At 39.5% G+C, this 23476-nt stretch overlaps 1 protein-coding gene across 1 annotated transcript in view; it reads right to left on the reverse strand.

The window, feature by feature from the left end:
• The window catches only part of Dpys (dihydropyrimidinase), a 73051-nt gene that overhangs the window by 25796 nt on the left and 23779 nt on the right, over positions 1–23476 (reverse strand). The window contains exons 5-7 of the mRNA XM_076835406.2: positions 19134–19290; positions 17860–18001; positions 16157–16299 (exon numbers count right to left, since the gene is read on the reverse strand). Of these exons, the coding sequence (XP_076691521.2) occupies positions 16157–16299; positions 17860–18001; positions 19134–19290 (442 nt within the window). The remainder of the gene's footprint in view (positions 1–16156; positions 16300–17859; positions 18002–19133; positions 19291–23476) is intronic.

Raw genomic sequence — 23476 nt, forward strand, 5'->3', positions numbered from 1 at the left:
TGTGAATCCCAGCTCTGTCCTTTCCAGCCATGTGAACTGGGGTAAATGACTTAACTTTCTGAACCTCGGTGACTTCATCCTTAAAACACATGCCCAAATTGAAAATGGCACCTACACCTCAGAGGGTGGAAGGTGGAAGTGAAGTAGCATTCTATAGTGCACACATTATCTGCTGACACACCTCCTGGTGTAAGGAGGGGTCCAGGTCTGCCACACTCACCCTCCTCTGCATCCTCTTGGGCCAGGTGAGGGTTTGGCCCAATGGCCAAGGGCAGACACCTATACCACACCACCAAGGGCAGAGGAATAAAAACCTGCACAGGTCTCCACCTGTCTCTGGGGGCTCCAGCTCATGCTTATGGCTAATGTCACCCCATCTTCCTTCCCGGCTACCTGCCCTCTGAACCTCAAGCTCCAGCAGCAGATGCAAAGGCAGGACCTGGGGGTGACTTGAGCCCTCACCACTGTGGAGGGTCAAGCCATATATATATATATATGTGTGTGTGTGTGTGTGTGTGTGTGTGTGTGTATGTCTATGTCTGTTATAGTTTGGATGTGAGGTGTCCCCCTAAAGCTCATGTGCAAGACAATGTAAGGTTTAGAAGAGAAATGACTGGGCCACGAAACTTTAATCCAATCGGCGAACTGCAATCTATGATGGGATTAACTGGGAGCTGAAGGCAGGTAGGGTGTGGCTGGAGGAGGTGGCCACTGGGGGGGGTGTGTCTTCAGGGTATATATTTAGTGAGCTGGGCTTAGTCTCTCTGCCATCTGATCATCATGTGAGTGGCTTCCTCAGCCACACTCTCCACCATGATGTTCTGCCTAACTTTCAGCCCTGAGGAATGGAGCCAACTGTCTATATACTGAGACCCCTGAAACCGTGAGCCCTCAAATAAACTCTTCCTCCTCTAAAATTGTTATGGTCAGATCTTTAAGTTCCAGCAGTGAGAAAGCTGACTAAAACGATGTCTATGTCTGTATATGTTTACACACACACCAACACACAAGTATTTCTATGTCTTTAAATTGAACCCTGACTAACATATCCAGGATGGTTTACTCTGGGATAGTTGCTCACAGAATCCATGTCCCTCCCTCATCTTCCTTCCTTCCTTTTTTTTTTTTTTTTTTTTTTTTCCGAGACAGGGTCACCCTATGTTGTCAGGCTGGCTTAGGACTCCTGGGTTCAAGTGACGCCCTGACCTCAGCCTCCCAAGTAGCTGGGATTACAGGTGTGCACCACCACACATGACTCAGGATCGCTCTCTTTCTTTGTCTTCTGGGATCCAAAAGCATTTGCCCTTGACATCTTCATTTGCGTTTCTTATATTTACTAACAGCATCTCAGTGGCTGGAAGCTATGGCCAAGGTCACCTTTGATAAATAAGATGATGATAAATAAAAATATCCAGCTTCATCTTCCTCTCACTGCATATTTACGCATTAATTCCTTGTTAGATGCTCTTCATGTATTATTTTATTTAAATCCTAATTATAACTCTTCAGGAGCAGTATTTTTGATACTTATTTTATAAATAAAGAGACCGAGGCTCAGGGAAGCTGAGTAACTCACCTCTAGTCATAAATAAGAGTCTATGTGACTTCAATACCAAGTGCTTAGCACTGTATATTGCTTCCCAATGCAAGTGATCCATGCAGAGTGCAAGTCTGGAGTTCAATGCATATTTATATGAAATTCTGCTCCATCTTCTTCCAGAAATACTAGAGTATCTTAAAAGGGAAACATAATGCACATGATAGGATAATTAGGGATAAAAACAGATCAGCAAAACTTTAGAAGAGGGTTCCAGGCACCTGTGCGTAGCTGAATTTATGTCTACACCGGAGAATACACTCATCAGCACCCATTTCTATGCAAAACCTTCCCCCCAAACAGGCAAGCAAAGAATGAATCAAATTTAAGGCTTATTGTCATGTTTTCTTTTAGGCCTTGCACAAAATTTATTTCTCATAGGTACCAGAAATGCAATAAACAAGGCAGGGGAAGACTAGTAGATTTGCCATATATTCTGGCATTGGAAACACTGATGTATTAGAAACAAAACATCTGGGGTCTTTTATCATATAACTGAAAGCCATTCTTGCATCATTAAAGTTTTTTCTTGTCTCTGGCTTTTCTGAGGTAATAAATGAGGTAGAATTACTAATTAGCCTTATAAAGTCACCATACATAAAGAAAGAGGTTCTAAGAGATAGGTTTCCTAAGTCCAGAATTTTAAGATCTCTATTTCACAGCTCTAATCTACCAATTCTGTATAACCCTATTCACTTCTGCCTTGAGGGGGAAAAAAGAAAGAAAGAAAAAGGAGACATCATCTTGGTAGAAGAATGTAGAAGGTTCCTTTCCATCTATGGCTGTATCATTGACTCGTTCATTTAGTAGATGCTTATTGATCACCTACTCCATGCCAAGCACCGTTCTAAATGCAATAAACAAACAGTGAGCAAACAGTGAGCTGCTCCCATAAAGGTGACACTCTAGTTAGGTTATTTCTGAATTTGCAAAGACCTCTTTGTTATAAAGTCTATTTATTTATTTTGCCTGGGTTTTAATCCAGAGGTGATTAACTACTGGGCCATATCCCCAATCCTTTTTATTTTTTATTTTGAAACAGAATCTCCCTAGTTACCTAGGGCCTTGCTAAGTTGCTGAAGCTGGTTTTGAACTTGCAGTCTTCCTGCCTCAGCCTCTCAAGCCACTGAGATTACAGATGTGCACCACCAGTCATGGCTTTAAACATGATTCTAACAAAGTCAACATTTTAATATTAGTAACATGCATAGGATGCTTTATAGTTTGTTCAAAACACTTTCATGTAACTTTAGCATTTATTCCTCAGTAGAACCTTGGGGAGTTTGAAGGAAATGTGACCATTTAAATAAAAAAGACAAATAATATTATGTTACCAAAAGAAAAGTGAACAATAAATGTGAATAGATATTGCTTTATCAGGAAAAAAAACCCAATGACTAATAAATGAAAAAGTGTTCAACTTCCTTAATGCTTAAGTATATGCAATTTGCAGCTGAAAGGTAACAATTTTTACCTATAGAAAAGGAAAAGTCAACAGAAAGTAAAAGATTGTGCTGTGTCAAAAGATTGTACCCTTTAATATAGTAATTCTGCTTTTAGTAAGCCATCTAATGCAAATACTCAGAATTTGGTTTTAAATGGCAAAAAATTTAAAAGCTGCAGAAGTTACCCGTTATTATGAAACCTAGATGAGAGGGAACCTAGCATGGAGAAATTTATAAAGATACTCTTCCCCTGGGGCCACTGTTCCACTCTGTCAGGCAGAGCAGCTGCACATCAAAACATTGTACAACATGTTTGGATCATCCAAAAAATGTTTACTGGCCCTGCATAGTGTTATTTCCAAGAGGCATTCTACTGAAATTGCAGTTAAAACTGTACCTTGCTGGCATGCCAATTACAAACTAAATGTGTACTAGAGGATGTGTATAAACAGGGATGAAACTATGATTGACATGACAAACTAGCATCCTGAGACGAGTGTTGATTTTTCTAAGCTGTATTTTCTCTAGGATCCCACATTATAAAAGTCATTCAATTTGATACCTCCTTGCTACTTTGTATATGATGATGATTTTAATGTTTCTTCCAGTTTTACTGTATACCAACATCCCCCAAGGGTTGGTACCATTATTATCCTATCTACATTTTACTGAAGAGGAAAATCTGCGTGTTATTCTAGAGAGGGGAGTATCCTGCCCACAGTCAGGGAGCTAGTGGGCACAATTGGGATTTGACTCCAGTTACCTGGTTCCACTCTGCCATGCCCTTAACCATGGGACTGCACACCTTCATCTTTTGCCTTATAGTAGTTAACTGGGTTACTTACTTGTTCAATTAGATGGCAAGTTCCTTCAAAGTAAGAACTTTTCATTCATCTTTGAAAACAATGTATTGCACTCAGTGGCCACTCAATGAATGCTTGGGTCACAAATGACCAGAGCCATAATTGTTTTGATGTCCCTCTTATCTCCTTTCCTTCACTCCATTTTCAGTCTTTTACCATGTTGTTGGGGAGCATTTTCCCTCCTGGGGAAAAAAATCTCTTAGATCAATTATTTCCCCCCACTTTCCATGCCTTCATCTTGTCTGAGGTCTTATCTTCTCAAGCCAGACTCCAACGGCAACCTCTGACTTGGCTCCCTGACTCCTATTCATCTTCCACACTCACTGCCCTAAAATTCGACTTAATCAGAATCCCCAATGGATGAGCTCAGGCACAGACTGAAGCACTCAGACCTCAGGATGACCAGATGTGGGTAGAGCTCCTAGTCAAGTCACTTTTGATGGAAAGCATCCTCCTGGGGTGACAGACAGTCACAGTTAAGTCTTAGACCGAGGGAGTTTTCAGGGACGTGGAATTTTCAGTCATAAAACTGGGAAAGTCCTTGACAAAACAGGACAAGTTGGTTGCCCTATGTCTTCCCAACCTCCAAATCCCTTTTTCTTCATCCTCACGTATTCTAAAAATATCATTTTCTGCTTGTGCCAAATAAAGACTGGAAAGGGCAAGTTTAGACACACTCAAGGCGTCACTCAGAGGCATTCAATGGCTCAAGCTGCGGGCTTTGCGCGTACTTCTAAACTTAATCTAGCATTCTAGCATTCAAAGCCCTTGGCAATCTGGTCAAGACTAATCTTATCTTCCAACTCCTTGCCTTCCTAAATCCTTCACTCTCTGGTGTCTGAATTCCCCCTTGAATATCTTTCCGACTTCTCCTTCTTTAACCCTGACTTCTCCATCTGGATGGCTTTTCCTCCCCTTTCCACCTATCCAGAGTCACCTTCAAGGATTCTGCTAGTTTGATGCCTTTCCTCAAACCCAAGTCCACAGACAACCTCAACTCGATATTTATTTGGACCACTCACTTATCAAGGATTCCAGCACAAGATCCTCCCCCTTCCTTTTGTAGTGTTTTGTTCTTCTGTCCCTAAAATTATTTATCCTTTCCCATGTTTATATCTTATCTGTCCAAACAAAACACAGCCTCTTTGATGGCAGGACATATATTTATGTCCCCCACATATGCAGCAATTTCTTATATATACTAAGCATGCAATAAATTTGTTTATAGGTAACTGATTAATACTGTCTCCCCACCATCACCACCATGGGAGAAATCCAGCCACTCTTCTGCACCAATAAATGCTCCAATTTTTTTTTTCACATGGCTAAATTGCCTTCTCATTATTCTGCCTCCAGAATCTTAGCTTTTCTTAAATGCCTGGCAGGAGGATAAAACTGAGAGCAAAATAGGAACATTTCCTGGTGAGAAGAAAAGGGCAGAATCATGGGATGGGATGGTGGGATGGGGCAGACAGGAAGAAAATAAGACAGAAATGTAAAAAAACTACTGGTAAGAAATTTTGGAGAGGCAGAGAGCACTGCAAACATAGAAAAAGATAGAAAAAAGACAGAGGGGGGGAAAGGACTTCACAGGAAAGAAAAAAATATATCCAAACCTATCTATATTAGAAGACAGCCTGAGAACCATGTGCAAAAATCCCTGGTACCAATGCCAAGCCTTGTCCTGAGAGGGGCAGCCCGTCTGACCCTTCCAGAAGGTGTGCTCAGTGAGCTCTGCACAGATGGCGGGCTTTGCACACACGTCTGGGGAGGCCCCTCAATGCCTGGACAGCTCGCAGCCCCAATTACAGGACTAAGGCAAGCACAGTGAACTGATGGAAAATTTCCTTCAGGCAATGTAATCGTGGCATAAAAAACAATATTGATCCATTTGCCTCCCAGCCAAAGAGAAATCAAGTTAGACAAAGGAAATTAGACAGTAGGTTTAATGTGATTCCAGTCGCAGCTGCAAAATAAACCTAATGTACCCTGACTCTCCTTCCCCGGCTCTTCCTGGTGTGCATGGCCACTCTGGTGGGAGGGCTCTGAGTAGGTGTTTTGCAGGCACATGAAATCTTTTCAGCTAAAAAGTCAGCTGCCTTCTGGTGTCCAAAGACTCTCCACTGCCAGCAGGATGGACTTGGGACGGAGCACTGGCAGATTTGCTGGGATCCATGCCACTTGCCAGACAGAGCACACTTGTGACAAAGGACAGACATGCAATCTGCTGCCCAGGAGTATGGCGGGGAAGCACTGACCTTGGATTCATGAGTCTCTGCTTATATGTGATGAGAGTCAGGGGCTCAAGGGCCCATGTGTATGTTTGTGTAAAATATGTGTGGTTGTAATCAGAGGCCCTGAGGAACAGGAAACAGTGAGATGCCTTTGTGCATGTGTCTTGGGTAAGTGCCAATGTTCTGTATTTCAAGGACTCAGTGTGCAATTAGAACAATAAAATAGGTACAGGCTCAAGTTTAAAAGTTAATATTTAGCTGTGTCACCTCAGAGGATGGGAGAGGGGTCCACTCCCCGAGGTGCCTCCACTCCTTCCCCATAAGATCCTGGAATTTTTTCCATGTTCTGGTCTTAAATTTCCTTGGATCCATTTTTACCCCATCTTCTGCTTCTCCCATAACCAAGAGTCTATGTTTTTAAGGTAATTAGCCAGAATTAGGGGTAAACCTGAGACCAAAACCAGAGTTGTTCGATCCACAAAAGCATTCAAGCCGGAATAGGCCATGTTGGTGGTCAGGCCTGGGGATGTTGACTGGCCACGGACTCCGAAGGACATCTTTATCAAGCACTTTCCTCGGAAAGTACAGAGAAATATTGAGAGTTAATTTATTACCCCCCTCCCTCTCTCTGTCTCTGTTTCAATTCAAAGGAGGAAAATGTAAAATACAGATCTTAAATCAGTTCCAAGAATAAGTAAACAAAGTCTCGAATAAAAATTTCAATCACACATTTGTTCACTGTCCCAAGACTATTGTTTTCTGACTTATTCACTCAACTAAGTATTAAGCCCCTGTATCTCCCCATCAGTGTCCTATAAGGCAGGCAAATGTCAAAAACAGAGTAACATAGACTATACATCAGGTAGGAAGAAAAATAAAGCAGGTGCTGAGATAGGAAAGCTGGTGCCTTATATACAACCTCTCCTTGGTGCTTTCTTTCTGCCCAATTTTAACACTGAAAATAAACCATGCTTACTCTGGCAAAGGCAAATGGTCAACCATAGAATTGATTACCGTGATTCATTTCTAAGCTGCTTTTCTTTTGTAATTTGAAAAAAACATGCAGCTATTACTAGTAAGGTCTCCAGAAATGATTCCTAGTTCCTTGAAAGGTTCAGTTGCATCAGAACATGTTTAAATAAACAACTTGGAATAAATAGTGGCTAAAATTTCACCATCTGTAATCAGCAAAGCAAGTTTTCTTTCATGCAGAGTTCAAGCTTTTTTCTTTTTTTAAACAGATGTCTACCGAAGGCCACAAAATGAATATTATGTGATTTGTTCGACCGGTTTCACTATAAATAATTTCTAAAAGGTGTCAGCTTTGGGGACATTGAAGAATTCTGATTTCATCAGACTATCTCAGCCAAAAGAATCCAACCAAGCTTCTCAACTTCAGTCATCTTGGTGAAAATAGAAGGTGGATACAAGAAATAAGGGAGATGGAGTTTTCATATGAAATATAATTTTAGTATATTTTGGTGCTGTCTGAATTAAGTCATTACACAATAACTTCTGAATAACAATGATAGCTAGTAGCAGCTTCCACAAGTTACACAAATGGACCCCCTACTACTAACTGGTTACCTAGTACTTTCCCAGTATTACTGAACACTAATTTTGTACCAAACATTTTATGTACACTATTTTCAACAGAACAATGCTATAACATACACACCATCATCCTGCCTGCTTAACAAATCAATAAATTAAAATTCTGAAAAATCAAGCAACATTCCCAAGGTCACCCACCCAGTTTGTAAGCAGCAGAGGAAGAAGTCAGCCCCAAAACCTTTCTCTTTGGTACTTTCTCTGTGGTACTGCAGGCTGGATTCTGGATAGATTAGCAAAAGACACTTATTCCTCAAGACACTTCACTATCATCTCCCAGAAAATTGTCATAATTACCATATAAATCTGTGGCGATGACTACATGAAGGACCACCCTGCAGCTGCACAAAGCACAACCTGGATCGACTAAAGCAGCCGCCCTACACCCTGTCCCTCCATAAACTCACACAGGCAGCACTGTGAAAATCACAGAGCACATCATCCTCATTTCCACTCATGCACCTGGACAAGGCCTGCAACCCCCACCTCCTCCCACACAGTGCATACTGGGATGGCTCAGGTTTGGGGCCTGGGGGGAGGAGTTAGTTATAAATACTCTTAGAATCAGGCATGAAAAGCAGTCTTCAGGTTGATCAGCTTTTAAGGCAGAACTGCAGGTTTCTATCTGCTATGAAGCTGTGCATGTGTGCATATGCTTCTTCTTTGGAGGAGGAGGATTATGGCATAGAAATGAGAAGATATGCAATGTGCAATTTCAAGGGGGAATTGGCTGGTAGCACCTATGAAACAGCCACTGATAATAAAGCCGAATTTGTAAGCCATAAACATCATTTTGCCAATGAGCACCTTACTCTTCATTTCTTCTTTTCCCCACATGCTACAATACCCACTACTCAAGGATGAAAGTCATTCTTCCCTGTTTGATTTCATCCATAAGGCCCCTTCCAGAATCCAGAGGGGCATATTCATAAGCTGCAAGTCATTACTCTTCACTGGATATAAACTTAAATTCATTTATCTCTATCTTCACTGAGAAAGTAAAGGAAATTAAGCAGGAAAGACAGCATAATGCCTACAAGAATGGTGTATTCAAGGTCAAAGTCTGCTGTAATTGAGTTAAAAAAGTAATAAATTAAAATCTCTGTGATCTAAAATATGCCGGCTCGGCAAAATCCAGTGCAGCTAGAAGTCTTCATTAAATGTTCCAGTGCACACAGTGTGCTGGCTGCATGTTTGTGTACTTGAGATGCTGTGAGATATCCTGTAGTTCATAAATACTGAAAAGGGACAGTTGCTATAGTAACTAAGTGCTATTTAATGAATACCGAAGAACTGAAGCTCACGCGGGGTAGCCTTAAATTGCCAGAACATGAGTTACTGCTGCTGCTGTGGGCTTGCAAGTTAACTTGCCATCCTCTCTAATAAGATTTTTAACCAGTTGGTCATTCTGGCTGATTTCTGTTTTAACCACAGAACACCACAAATTCGTGATACCTCATAAAAATAATACTCCTGATTTCTTACCCCTGACTCCAAGTACCAAAATATTCTACAGAAATGGACTAAATATTTAGCTAGAGAATATGTCCTTAAATTTAAAGCTTTGACCGAAGTAGTGGAGCGTTAGGACACATACTTCTGTCACAAGCAATAGACAGTGGCTCAGTGAGCCGTCAAGCTGAATATGGCAGACTCTTAGCTCAAAAAAAAATAGGTGTATGCTCCCTTTGCACTGAATGCAGTGTTTTTTATTGTGCAATGACACAGAAGAGCTATTGCAGGTCATTTTTTTGCAGGAACTTTTACCAGCCAGTAATGTCTTAGGTAATCTTTCATCAGTATATCCAAACCTTTCTTGGAGGCGTCCACTCCCAATTCTCTCTCACCATCCATCACCACATGTCAACCGCCTGGAATTATCCAGCTTTTTACACGTTTACAAGTAAAAAAGAAAAAAAGAAAAAAAAAAAGCATGGCTGCCTTGCTTTTCTTTCCATTGATCTCCCCTCGGTAACTTTGATGCAGTCCATTTTTAAGGTTACAGATTGTGTGGCAAGCACACTTACTTCTACATGTCGTCAATAACGAAATGAGAATAAAAAACAAATGAAAACATCTATGTACCATGAAGCCAAAAATCATTAGCAAGTGCATCTGTTCTCCAGAGGCTGGCTTGTTCTTGCATAACCAGCAGCTCAAATGGCCTGGTTGGATCCACTGAGCTCAATGTGGGCCACGGGCGCCCCCTTGAGGATCTGGGTGCAATGTGTATTGCTCTCATTTGAGATAACTAGTCAACTGAGCAATTGTTTTTGTTAAAACCATGCAAGGAAATCTTGCAGAAAAAAATTTGGCCACCATCTAATGGTGTGGCCACACAGAAAGCCTGCAGATTACCAGCCTTCAGTTAATAGAACAATCGGGTAGGTGAAATAAAAGGAATAAATTCTTGTAGAAAGAAAAACTTCCATAGATATATTCATCTATTGATAGATCAAATAATGCTATTGTACAAGGTGAGATCTATTTTAAAATGCTTCTGTTTATAATAAAAAAATCAAAACTGGAAACAGCCCAACACCTCCTCACTTTCCCTTCCTCTTCTGCAGGCTGAATCAGTTCTCTCTTAATTCTCAGCCGTAACCGCTTCCTCCAAGAACGCCCCATTGGTGCCTCAGTTTACCTCACCAACGCTTTAGTCCTGACTCTCAGGGGGCAGGCACTTCACTCACTATTCTCTCTTGTGTGATTTTATGCATATGACTGTCCTAACATAAGAAAGATCCTTCTTCTTTGAACTTTCACAGCATCTTGTTTCTGATATTCTTCACACATACTTGCTTAGACTGAGAATATTTGACTTTCTGTCTCATCTCTTCTCTCTAGACTGTCAGTTTCCTAAAGTCAGAATTAGGGTCTGTACAACCTTGACTCTCAGGGCCTGGTTCCCAGGAGTGCTCCAGTACAGAGTAAATTCCCTGAAAGAAGGAGCACACAAAAGCAGTTCTCATATAGCTTCATTTCTTTCCCGAAGAGCTCTGCTTAACAAATCGCTCCCAAACTCAGAAACAAAGGGACACTTAAAAAAAAAAAAAACTAGCAAAACTTTTCTTCCTCTTGTCCTCAGAAAATCCTTTTTATTTATATTCTTCTGAACTCATTCACTCTTCCAACAATGAATTAGTCACGTGTATGAAGTTTAAAGCATGAAATGGGGAAATGTTATTCTGACTCTTCTCCTCCTCCCCACAGCTGTTGCTGAATACAATATTTCCAATTTTCCTGATGCCATTGCTTTATTGCATCAATCTTGAATGCAGTGTAGAAGGTGGTATCCTTCTCACTTCCTGTTCAACAGCATTTCCTGTGCTTCTGCTCTGTGCTGAACTGGGCCAGGCCCAGGTTCTACAGAATCAATTAAAATATCAAACTAGGGCACAATTCCCCACTCTGTAAATGTGGTCTGCCCATGGTGACTTCCTCCCCAAAAGTACAGCATAGAAATTTGAGGGGTGGGGCCATACTGTGGAGAAATCTGGCACATACATGCTACCTCAGCCAGGTCAACATCAATAGTACCAAGTCCTATCCACGTCACAAACCCTTCCTATGATGTAACATCTGCTATTTTCCTTCCCCCATACCCGTGCTAGCAACGAGGAAAACATAGAATCACAACTGTTTTGTCAGCTATTTTACCACTATGACTAAAAGATCTGACCAGAACAATTTTAGGGGAGGAAAAATTCATTTTGGAGACTCACAGTTTCAGAGGTCTCAATCCATAGACAGCAGGCTCAATTCCTCGAGGTTGGAGGTGAGTCAGGACATCATGGCAAAAGAGTGTGGCAGAGGGAAGCAGCTCACATGATGATCAGAGAGCAGAGAGAGAGGTCTCCATTTGCCAGGTACCACACAGCCATGCCCCTAATCAACCCTTTTCTCCAGCTACATCCCACCTGCCTCCAGTTACCACTCAATTAATTCCGTCAGGGATTGATTTTCTGATTAGGTTAAGGCTATAACCCAATTATTTCTCTTCCAATCCTTCTTGCGTTGTCTCACATGCGAGCTTTTGGGGGATACCCCCATCCGAACCTTAACAACAACACATGATATTCTACAGAATACTGGACCAATATTCCTCAAAATTAACAAGGTCATCAAAAAGAAAATTGGAGAAATTGTCATAGATCAGAGGAGCCTAAGAGCACAGGATGACTAATGCAACGTGGGATCCTGATGAGATCCTGGAGCAGAAAAGGAATGGTAAGTAAAAACTAGGCAAACCCAAATGAGGTATGGATTCTAATTAAAGTAATATGCCAACATTGGTTCATTAGTTGTGACAAATGTTCCATACTAATGTAAGATAATAATAGTGGAAAATAGCTGTGGGGTGCATCAAACTTCTCTGTAATTCCATTGCAACTTTTCAGTAAGTTTTGCAATGATTCTGAAATAAAACATTTATTTTAAGAACTAGAACTAGATCTCAAGATTATTAATGAGGGAGAAGTGAATAAAAACTGAAGAACAGTATTATAAGTGGGTGTGTGGGATTCGTAGAACTCAGGACATGAGGTGGAAAGAGAAAGGTACTGAGGATCAGGAGGTAGTGTGTGGGGACTCGGAAAGCTCTGGATGATGCCTGGACAATTAAAGAAGGCTAAAAATATTGTGGCGCATTAGAAAGGTCCCTGTTGAGGTCAACAGCATAAATTTTGGTTGGGAACAGCCAGGCCAGACAAGCAACTTTCTCATAACAAGCAGGCCAAGAATAGAGAAAGCTGTGATCCATCCAGAGAAGGGCTCAGCAGAGTTTCTGCAATAGTCGCTCCCTTGTGATGTGAACCACCATTAACACACTTTCTTCCAGATTCATTATTCCATGAAGTCTCCTCCTCAACTGCCCTGCCTCTCCTTTTCCCACATTCTGTAATGTTCACATTAAAAAAAAAAAAAAAAGAGTAATGACAATGCCAGATAGTTGGATGGTGGTTTAAAGAAGACTCTTAAGATATTTATGAAATCAACTAAGTCAAAGAATTCCAAAGGGGGATAGATCAATTCAATATACCTGATAAGATTCCTCCATTTTTTTTTTCAAAAAGACTGTAAAATAAGAAAAATGAAAAGATTGCCAGTTTTTTTTTTTTTTTTTTTTTTTTTTTTTTTTTTAAAGATCTGAGTATCAGAGAAACAGAACCCTGTGGTTCATCTGTCTGCCTGGTCAGCACAGGCAAATGATCTGCGAACATGTAAAACTGAAAATATTCCAAAAAGCATGACACTGTCCAAACTAGAAAAATATAAAATAGCTATAATAACACATGTCTTGTCTTTGGGTAACACTCTCTTAGTTTATAAAGCATGTCTACAAGTATTACTTCATGGGATTATAACAAAAATCTTGTGAGGTAGGCATAACTATTATTAGCAATCCCTCTTTGCATATGTGCAAGTAGATGTACAGAAACTTTATTTAGTTTTATTTATTTACTTACTTATTTTGTGGTCCTGGGGACCGCCTGCAATCTAGGCAAGTCCTCTGCCACTCAGCTACACCAAAAGCCTTACAGAGACTTTAAATGACCTTGGGTGGAGCTCAGACTAGCACCTGCATATCAGGCTCTTGGACTTGAGCTGGTCTTCATTATGGATAGCATTGAGGTGCACATGATAAGCAGTCCAAGACAAAAAGTAAGAAAGGATACCTAAGACTACTAAAGTGTACTTGTACTACTAAAGAAGATTTAGTGCTAATAATTAAAGGTCAGATGTGATATATATGTATAATTAAAGGCCAAATCTGTATCTATGTACCCATATATCTCTCTATATATCTATATTTATCTTTACCCCAAATGCCATATATATGAAATTTTAAAATTTGAAATTTATGGTATCAGTATATAAAGTAAATTATAATAACTTCCCTGTTATATAAGAAATATTTCAAAACTGATGAAAGAGACAGAAAGAAATTTACAAGCATAGAAACCTTTTGGTTTGACCTTAAGTTAGTTATTCTTAGACCAGAAATGAGGGAAATTAAGCAGGTAATATATAGATCTTAAAAAGTAACTACCTATCTGGATCATTATGTACTATTCTGAAACAACTGAATAGGAAAGGAAGGACAAAACAATGTTATAGAAATCAGGAGCTGGAACTTGTGAGAAAGTGATCTAAATTTGTGTAGTCTAAAAACATGACTCAAGGATACATAATCACAGCCTATAAATATCCTCCAAGCAGCAATATGTGGTAAATAAAGCAAGTGAATTATTCACAACCTTATGTTCCGGTCATTTCTCTTTGTCCAGTTGCCTAAGGAAGACAATGCTTTGCACCCGAGCTGGGGTCGTCCTCAGAAATTAAACCAGCCAGAGAGGACTCTTAAGGCTGGGCGCTGCTGGAGTTACCCAGGTGTAGGGCTGAAAAGAATCACACGGAATGGCCTCCCGAGGCACTCTGGGTAATAATGGGAATGAGACTGGAGAGTCACATCACTCAATAGAGTATTTTCATCTTTCTCTCACCTTTGATAAGGAAAAACACAGAAAAGAATCAAATCCATGAAAGGTTTTATATTTACTGGCCCGCCTGACTGGAATTAAAAACAGAACATGAACAAGCAAGTATAATATAAAGTGCTGTGCTTTAAATCAGGAGATAACATGGTACAGAATCTCACAGAAAACATAGCGTTCATAGTCAGAATCACATGGTCAGGGTTCTCATATCAAACTTATACTGTTTTGCAGTTATAGTTTTCTCATTACCATGAAGCAATCTTATTTGTCTTACCTGATAAATCACATTTTAGATACTGAAATTTAACCCACCTTGAGCCATGCAAGTGCAAAATATTACTAATAATTATCATTGTTCTGCTCTTCCAGATGTTATGATTCAAAATCATAATTTTTCATAAATATTTCTTCCACATGATAGTTTTGTCCCTTTTGAAAATTTATAGGTTTTCTGATTAAACCTGATGGTTTCACTAACTCACAAGAAGTTTCCAAAAATCTACCTTGTCTTGGCCCTTGGAGCTGCCTAAAATTTTCTGAATTATAACAAAGGTGACTCTGGGTAGGAGACTGCTGGGCATACAGTACACCAGCTTGCTACAGAATGGTATTTAAAATACCTCAGGTTCTCTAAAATAGCATGTGCAATTCATGTGCAGATCATTCTAAAACCAAGCAATTTTTTCTTCCCATTGCCTTCCCAAGCAAAATTTTCCTAACCTAGTAGAGAAGATGCCCTCATTGATTTTACTAGGTATTGAGTCCTTAATGGTCAGCAATTCCTTGATCACATAATAACAAAGACTTAGAGTTGTGCTTAGTTGGTTTCTAAGGATATTCAGGTAAGTAAGATGCTTGTACCACCATTTACTGCTTTGCATGGATCATTAACCAGCAGAGGTGTTAGGGCAAAGTGTTTGGCTACTTGACATGATCATAGTCTTCCAACCATGTGAAATGATCCCTGGATAGGGACAATGAGGGTCCAGAGACTACCTGGGGCTGGATTTAGGCTCAGAGTCACAGTTAGTTTAATTTTCCCCAGAGGGCGGCCCAGGAGCATTTCATTGGAAGTGGGTCTTTATGATGATACCACCTCCAAGAAGCTACACATTTTGCCTACTACATTAAAAAAAAAAGTGATAGACTTTTAATAAATGGCTGTACAGTGAGGCAGATGGGCTCATGGTATTGCTGTTTGCACATGTATATATACACACACACAAAATGTTGAAGTCGTGGGTTTCCTCCATTACAGTGGAAAAGTCTATAGAAAACACACATCAGTATGCAGGTATTGTCTGTGCTCTGCTCCTGTAAGGAGAAATTCACAGAGCTTCCTCCTCCACCGAATGCTTTCCTGAGTTGGTGGAATTTGCCAGACCTGCAATATTAACATAGAATTATGGAAATTGGAAACAAAAAGCTCGAGTCTACTGGGAATGATAGGCTCAAGATGAACTCAACTGGAAAATTTGGCTAACAAAAAGTGACATCCTTTGTGCTGGAATTTTTCTATCTGAAAGCTTTAAAAAGGCTGTAATTATTTTGAGTTTTCAATTCAGCCCTTTTCAAATTAAGCCTTATATTTTCTTCATTGTGCTGTACCTTTCCTCCCTGTGAAGTCAGGCATTTGCCAGGCACTGAAGTGGTAAATTCATATTGGTTTTCTATACATATCCATTTCCAGAGAATGCAACACAAGTTTTGCAATCTCTATGCCAAGAAAAACAAAGAAATATTTGTATATCAAAACCTTTATCTTGTGCACAGTCTCAAAATTCCTGAGCATGGCTAAATATATCACCTAATAAGAAATGGCTGATTAAGGCCAAAGCAAAATTTCTTTGCAAGTTAGTGCTTTTTCTTCATCGTGAAGCCAAGGAATACAAGAAGTCAGACTTACCTTGTGGCTTTTGGGTCCCAAATCACTATGTCAGCATCTGATCCTACAGCTATTCTTCCTTTTCTTGGGTAAAGATTAAATATTTTGGCTGCATTTGTGCTAGTAACTGCCACAAATCGGTTTTCATCCATTTTACCACTATGCTATAAAACAATTTCAAAAAGAAAATGCATTTGTTCTGATGATCAAATACTGAAAAAAAAACTCCTATCAATAAAAATACAAGACTTGCATCACTTAAACCAACCAGAACTGCATTGAATTTCTTATACTGAGAAGCTGGCCACATCTGTGGATGCTGGTGTTAAACAAACATAAAGATAATAAAGAAGACAATGGGTTACATAAGATGATGTTTCAAAAATCTATCAGGTCAAAAAACAAGCCCTCTAATTCCTCCCATCATGCCCAGAACCATACCAGGTTGCTACAGATGACAGCTAAATGTTTGGCAATGGTACTTTCAATTGCCATTTAAAGATTTCCACCACCACCTAATACATTTATGATCTGGCTAATTTATCATAGACACAAGATAAGCATGTAGACATAGGCAAGGTACTATGGAGTTAAAATAAGACAGGTTATGACGTTTTTAAGTCAGATGACACTTTTAGAAAGATGCAAACTTGACTTAAGAGGTTCAATTTCATGCAATTAGAACTTACATGAACCAATAATTATGAACAGTCTAAGTCTATTGCAAGATACTTTAATATAGAAAAAGTGTTTAGAGTTTATTCCTATGTATATTGACATTAAAGTTTACTATTCCTATCTCAAAAAATGATTAAAAAATGACCTAAAAGACATAATCCTAGAAGTAAACCATCTTGTTTCAGAAAATATCATAGTATCATGTGTTATATAAAATATTTATATACCTTGGAACTATAATAAATTATAAAAATCTGCTGTAATGAAGATATTTACTATAATGACACAAATCAAAAAGAAATTGGACTTTTCTTCCCCCTCAAAAACTTTGAGTTATTATTTATATGATTTCATACAGCAGTTTTAAAAATATGATATGCAAGGGTTCTTTAAAAAGGGACATCTACAAAGATTTTATGAAAAGGAGGTACAAACATGAACATAATATGTAGCCTTCATGTGTTTTCCATCATTTCAAGTATTCATAGTAGTGACACATGAGGAATTGGGATCCAAGAACATGAGAAATGAAGCAGAACTGTAACATTTAAAGAATGGGGTTCTCGTTTGTTTGTTTTAGATTTTTTTTTTGTTGTTGTTGTTTGTTTGTCTGATACCAGGGATTGAACCCTGGGCACTTAACACTCAGCCACATCCCCTGCCTGTTTTATTTTTTATTTAGAGACAGGGTCTCTAGGGCTTTGCTCAGTTGCTGAGGCTGGCTTTGAACTCAGCCTCCCAAACTGCTGAGATTACAGGCATGTGCCACCACGTCCAGCAAGAATGGCCTTCTTTGTACCCAATGTAAGTCCATTCCCAATGCAGCCTCTAAACTGAAGCATGCAGAGAAGACAATTATTTGTTTGCTGATACTGCTGCAGGGTGGGATGGGATGGAATTGGTGGCAATGGTGTTGGATTCCCACTGTAATGAAAAAAAAAAATCAGGAAGCTTCTCTAAGCAGGTTTATGCCATTCTGGCTCTCAATCAGTCAGGATCCTATCTGAAGAAGAAAGCAAAACAAGACTGGACCTTATGAAACCTACCACGCCTTTTTCCCATATGACTGACATCCGGTCCTCAACACCATTCACCCCATTAGGAATTTTAGTAAAATCATCCTTCCCAAGAGCTTTCTGGCACGTGTTGAAAGTGCAGTTGTCAGTCCCTGTTGTGGTCAGATCATCACTGTAAACAAGCAAACAAACATGAGGGTGAGTAGACAGAACATGTGAAGATGAAAGGATCATACATTTCCTAATTTCCTGACCTTCTTCACCACCAAAAGTCAGAAAAATGCAATGGAGAATGGATAGAATTTTCAGATGTATGTCTCACCCATCTCCTGTCTTTATACTAAGAGGTGCTTTCAGAGAACACACAAGAAGCATGGATGCAAGCAAGGGTTAGAAAGCCTGAGTTCTAGGCTCACCTGTGTCACCTACTAGTTCTGTGCTTATGAGTTTGTCTCAGGTAAAACTTAACAGTTGTATTTGATAATAGTAACATCAGGGTCATCATGTATCAGGTAATGGGAATGGAGGGAAGGTCCTCCAGGGTGACCCCTGGGCAAATGACCACATTGTGATACTGTCCATGAGACTGACCAAGGATGATGATGTCACCAGGGACTGAAATCCTGCTTTGACTTGTGAATTATCTTGGGAACACAGAAACATGAAAGAAGAAAGACACTGAGAGAAAGGGACAAGTGAACTCTCATACAGTCAGTTCCTAAATCTGTTTGGTAACTTGAATCTGAGCATCTGTGAATGGGGGATGTCAGGATGTCCATGTATGTGTCATGCCCAAGAACAATGATCAGCCCTTTCCAGAAAGTGACAGAATTACCTACACAACGATCTGGTTCCAGCATTATCTCAGCATAGAAAAAATTCAGGATATTCAAGGCATAGGGTTTGGGTGTAGCTCAATGGCAGAGTTCTTGTCTAGCTTGTGGAATGCTCTGGGTTCAATCCCCCAGCACTAGGCAGAGTGGGGGGATGCATATTAAAGAGACTGGGCTCTGGGTAACAAGAGAAAGATTTAAAAAACAGAAGTAAAAATTCAGTAAAAATAATCAGCTTACTCTATGTCCAGGAGAGATTTTGACAACATATCATGATATAATATAACTAAGCCAGTGTTTTTGTTCTCCAGGTAAGGAGAAGTGCCTTGGATCTCTCAGGTCAGGAAGAACAGAATACTGGAAGTTTCATGAAAGCTCCAGAATTAAGACTAGCTCTCCTTCACCCAAACCCGAGACTTGTAAAACAACTTATTTTGGCAAAACCCTCATAGTCAGCTACACAATGATTACTTAGCCAACAGATTCATGAGAAAGCCAGGAGTTGAAGGGTCTGGTCTCAGAGGTGGACCCATGACGTAGTGGGCTGCATGGTGCCATTCCTTATTCCAGTAGTGAGTGCCATCGGTGCCCAGACCTGCTGCTATGGGTTCTCCATAGACCACCTTCCCTGGAAAGTTCAAAGGAAACATTCTGCACTTTAATTTGTTTTTAAAAGAACTATATGACAAAAACACAAATATTAGTCTCCTCTGTTCTAGCAGAGGAAAGTTTCACTAGTTTAGCAGAATCCCACACTATAATTTACTTTTGTGAACAGATTTAAAAGTATAAGCTAATGTTTACTGGGCATTTACTATGTTCTAGCCACTTACATGGTACAGCAGATTACTCTACCCACTCACCTGATACCAATTTTGACCAACTGACTTTCTTTGGCCAAACAGATATGAATGGAAGTAAAATGTGCTGCTTCCAAGTACAAACTAAAAATGTCTTGGGGTTCTTCCATCCCCATTTTTTTCTCTGTCATGACACCAATAGGGGCTGTTTCTTGTGTCCCAGAACAAAGAGACAATGGAGCAGAGGCAAAGCCAACCCACAATGAACATGAATATGAATGAGAAGCAAATCTCTAGTTGTCAGCCATTCCTAATTTAGATGCATTGTTACTGCAGTACACCTAGCAAAATATGGCTTATACATGTGCCATTTCTAATGGAACCATCTCCAAAATTCTATCAGAAAAATGCTATTATTATCTCCAATGAAACATGAGGATAAAGTTATGGGGTTATGTACCTCTCCATAGTCACTTTACATATAGTGCACATAGATGGATCGGAGGAGGTAGAATTTGAACCCAGTCATTAGTATTCCAGTGGTCCTAACTTATGCTCTACTCGACAGAGGACAGATAATGATTAATATAGGTCATATGGAATTCAACCAAAGCATATTGCTGCTGCAAATAGATTGTTAACCTTTTCATACCCTAAAAAAAGCTCCTCAAAAAACTCATATTAAGTAAAAGAACACTCAGATAATAAAATTATAGCCTGAAATGCATATTTTAAAAATCATGCAAATGAGTCCATCAAAAGCACACAATGTTAGAAAACTTAATAGTGCACAATGAATTTGAATTTAAAATCAGAATCCTACCTCTGATTAGCATTTGTCAGAATAATAGATTCACTGACATCAACCTCATCATATGCAAGCAATCAAAAAATGGAGTGTGCAGTAAGGAGACACTGGCATACCAAATTAGTTCACTCTGGTTAATCAGATGCCAAATTTTAGTTACAATCCTGATACATAACTGAAATTAACTGATTTCCCTAGAGAGTACTGACAGTGGATGGCTACCAGCTGCCTGAGTCACATTAAGTGGGGATGTAGCACCGTATTATCTCACAGATCCTTTCTCCCCCAAACTAGCCATCTTCCTCTAACCAGCCTGGGAAATTGTAAAGCCATAGAAGACAGACATGCTGAAACCCAAGAAATTCACTGAAGTAACCCAGTATCAAGTTGTGGTCAACGAAAGTGATCCTCCAGGAACAGTCATAGCAGAGATGGTTTGCTTCCAAATGCACCCACTTGGATGAATCCCACCTGCTCTGGGTCTGACTGCCCTCTTCCAGAAAGGGGAAATGCCATTAGCATCTCTTTCTGGTATATATAATAAGCAGTGATCATTTCTAGTGAATAAAGAAGTAATGTACTACTACTAGAGAGAGAGGAAGACAGATACAACATTTTATTTGCAAGTTCAAAGAGAACTTCTTATTCTGATACAACTTCTTACAGATGCTTGGGTAATGAGAACTCTGAAACTTGATTGGCAATCACTTTGGAGTTGCCAACTCAGGATTTTCTGTGGTGCTTCATCATCGAGGAAAGATCCTTATCACACGTTCTATTCAATCACTTGGCACATCAAGGTGATATGGGAATACGGTTCCAAAACTTCTACCATTTTAATAGCTCTCAGGAAAAATTAAAAGTGTCAGCATCTACCGAGAGTCTGCCAGGACTGTTTTGAAACCAAATGACAGGTAATTTCCTTGGAAGGGCTTAGCTCCTTTAAAATGTGACAGGCCACTTTTTGGGTATATACAAATTCTTCATGAACTGGTGGGTTCTTTCCTCCCAGTTTTCTCTCCATTAAGTGTTTATAAATATATATGAAAACATTAAAAAGTAAAAATTCCTAACTGCTCTTCACCCTATTTTACAATGATTCTAAAACATTTTCAAAGAACCAACAAGCATGTAAGAAGTGAAAATGGGAAGTAAAACAGGGAGCCTGGAAAATCCATAAATTGGAGAATCAAACCAGACAATTCAGCATAATTGTGGGTTCTAATAGATTTGGCCCAAAAATAAAAGAATAATAAAAAGAGCTAACATCTACATAGTGCTCCATAGCCTGCAAAGCTCTCGCACACCATCTAATTTGACCCTTGCAGGAATCCTCTTGCGGGTGACAGATAAAGAAATTGATGCTCAGTGAGAGTAATTAATTTACCTGAGAGCACACTGGTAGTTAGTAATACAGTCAGAATTAAAATCCTCCTCTTTTGATATCAGATCATAGGTATCACGTTATTAAGAAAAGTGTCATTGGTAAAGAGCATGCATTTTTAAATGTTTAAGTCAACTACAAGCTATTTGTGGATGTGGCTGAGCAATTTTCCAGTTTCACTTACTGCTTTCACTTACTACGTAGCAGGTTGGCAATGAAAAACTCTCTGTCGGTCCTTACTCTGGTACTCTTCTGATTACATTTGCCACCAGATGGTTCCAACAACTCCTGGGAGATGGAGACATCTTCATCATCAATCTCCTCCCACTGCCTAGGTTGCACCCTGTCTACCCACAGACGTGTTTGCCTACTTTATCCATCCTTGGGCTCAAAACCAAAGAGAAAAAGACTCTGCACTTATGAAGCAATCTTCCACTAAAAGTTATTTCACCCTCTGAGAGATTCTAAAGATTTCCAAATAACGAAGCACATCAAACCTGTCCAGACTCCCCCTGTACCAGACAACATGACTATGAGATGAAGGTGATAGAGTAGATGTGAACGTCTTGTGTGGATATGTGAGAAGCACTTTACTGAGTCATAGGATGTGTAGAGGGATTCAGGGAAGTAGCATAGGTACCAGGAACAGGAACATTGGCTACCAACTAGGAAGCCAAATACACCTGTAAAAATAAATTTTCCTAGCTAAAATGACAGGGTGAAACCTTCCTAGGCTCTGCTTTGAATTAAAAAATATTACTTTTCCAAAGAAAGGAGATAATTGAGAAGAGAAGCAGCATGGTAGAGCAGATCAGACAGAATTGAGTTCAAATCTTAATTTTCTACTTTTTAGCTTTGTGCAAGATGGCAATGCTTTAGTCTGTTCTTTGCACCTATGAAATGGGATCACAATGTCCCTTCTAGTATGGTAGTTTTGTGCAGGTCAAATAAATTAATGCATATGAAAGTACCTACCATGTGCCTGGACCCCTGGAGCTGCTTCATGTTATAAGCTGAATTGTGTCCCCTGCCAATTTTCAGTGTTGAAGCTCTCAGAATGTATGAAAATAAGAGGTAATGGAGGTAATTAGGGTGGGCCTTAATCCAATAAGACTGGGGTCCTTATAGTAAGAGGAAATTTAAATATAGACACCTCCAAAAGAAGATAACATGAAGACACAGGAAGGATATGGCCATTTACGAGCCAAAGACAGTGGCCTGGATACATCCTTCTTCCACAACCCTCAGAAGAACCTACTGACACCTTCATCTCAGACTTCTAAACTCCAGACCTATGAGAAAATAAATTTCTGTTCTTTAAGCCATCTAGTCTATGTTTCTTTGTTACAGCAGCTGTAGCAAACTGGTACACTCCACAAATGTTATTTACCTTATTGTTTACACAATTCCAGTTTTTAAAAAAATTTTTAAAATGGTCAGTTTCTACTGCTTTACAATTGAATATAAGGTAAATAATGTTCTAAATAAAAGAGAGTTGGGTGTTTTGATGTTTAAGAGGAAGAAAGGAAAAACAAAAGAAGAGATTCAAATCTATCTCAACCCTGCTACACATCATCCTTCCTGTGGCCCTAGTTATAGAATATTAGCACGTTGTATGTGTGCAAACAGGATTCGATTTGTTTTCATTCAGCACTAAGGAGCAATGGTCAGTATGACCACTTGAGGAGAGTATGGCCATTGTGTGGAACTTTCTCCCCATCTTTTAAACATAAGAAGATTTTATGGAGGTCAAAGTTGAAATAAGATGGAAAACAGGAAATCCAAAACCTCTATGTAAGAGAGCTTTATATTTTGTAACAAT

This window comes from Callospermophilus lateralis, chromosome 16 (assembly GCF_048772815.1).
Source record: "Callospermophilus lateralis isolate mCalLat2 chromosome 16, mCalLat2.hap1, whole genome shotgun sequence".
Lineage (NCBI taxonomy): Eukaryota > Metazoa > Chordata > Mammalia > Rodentia > Sciuridae > Callospermophilus > Callospermophilus lateralis.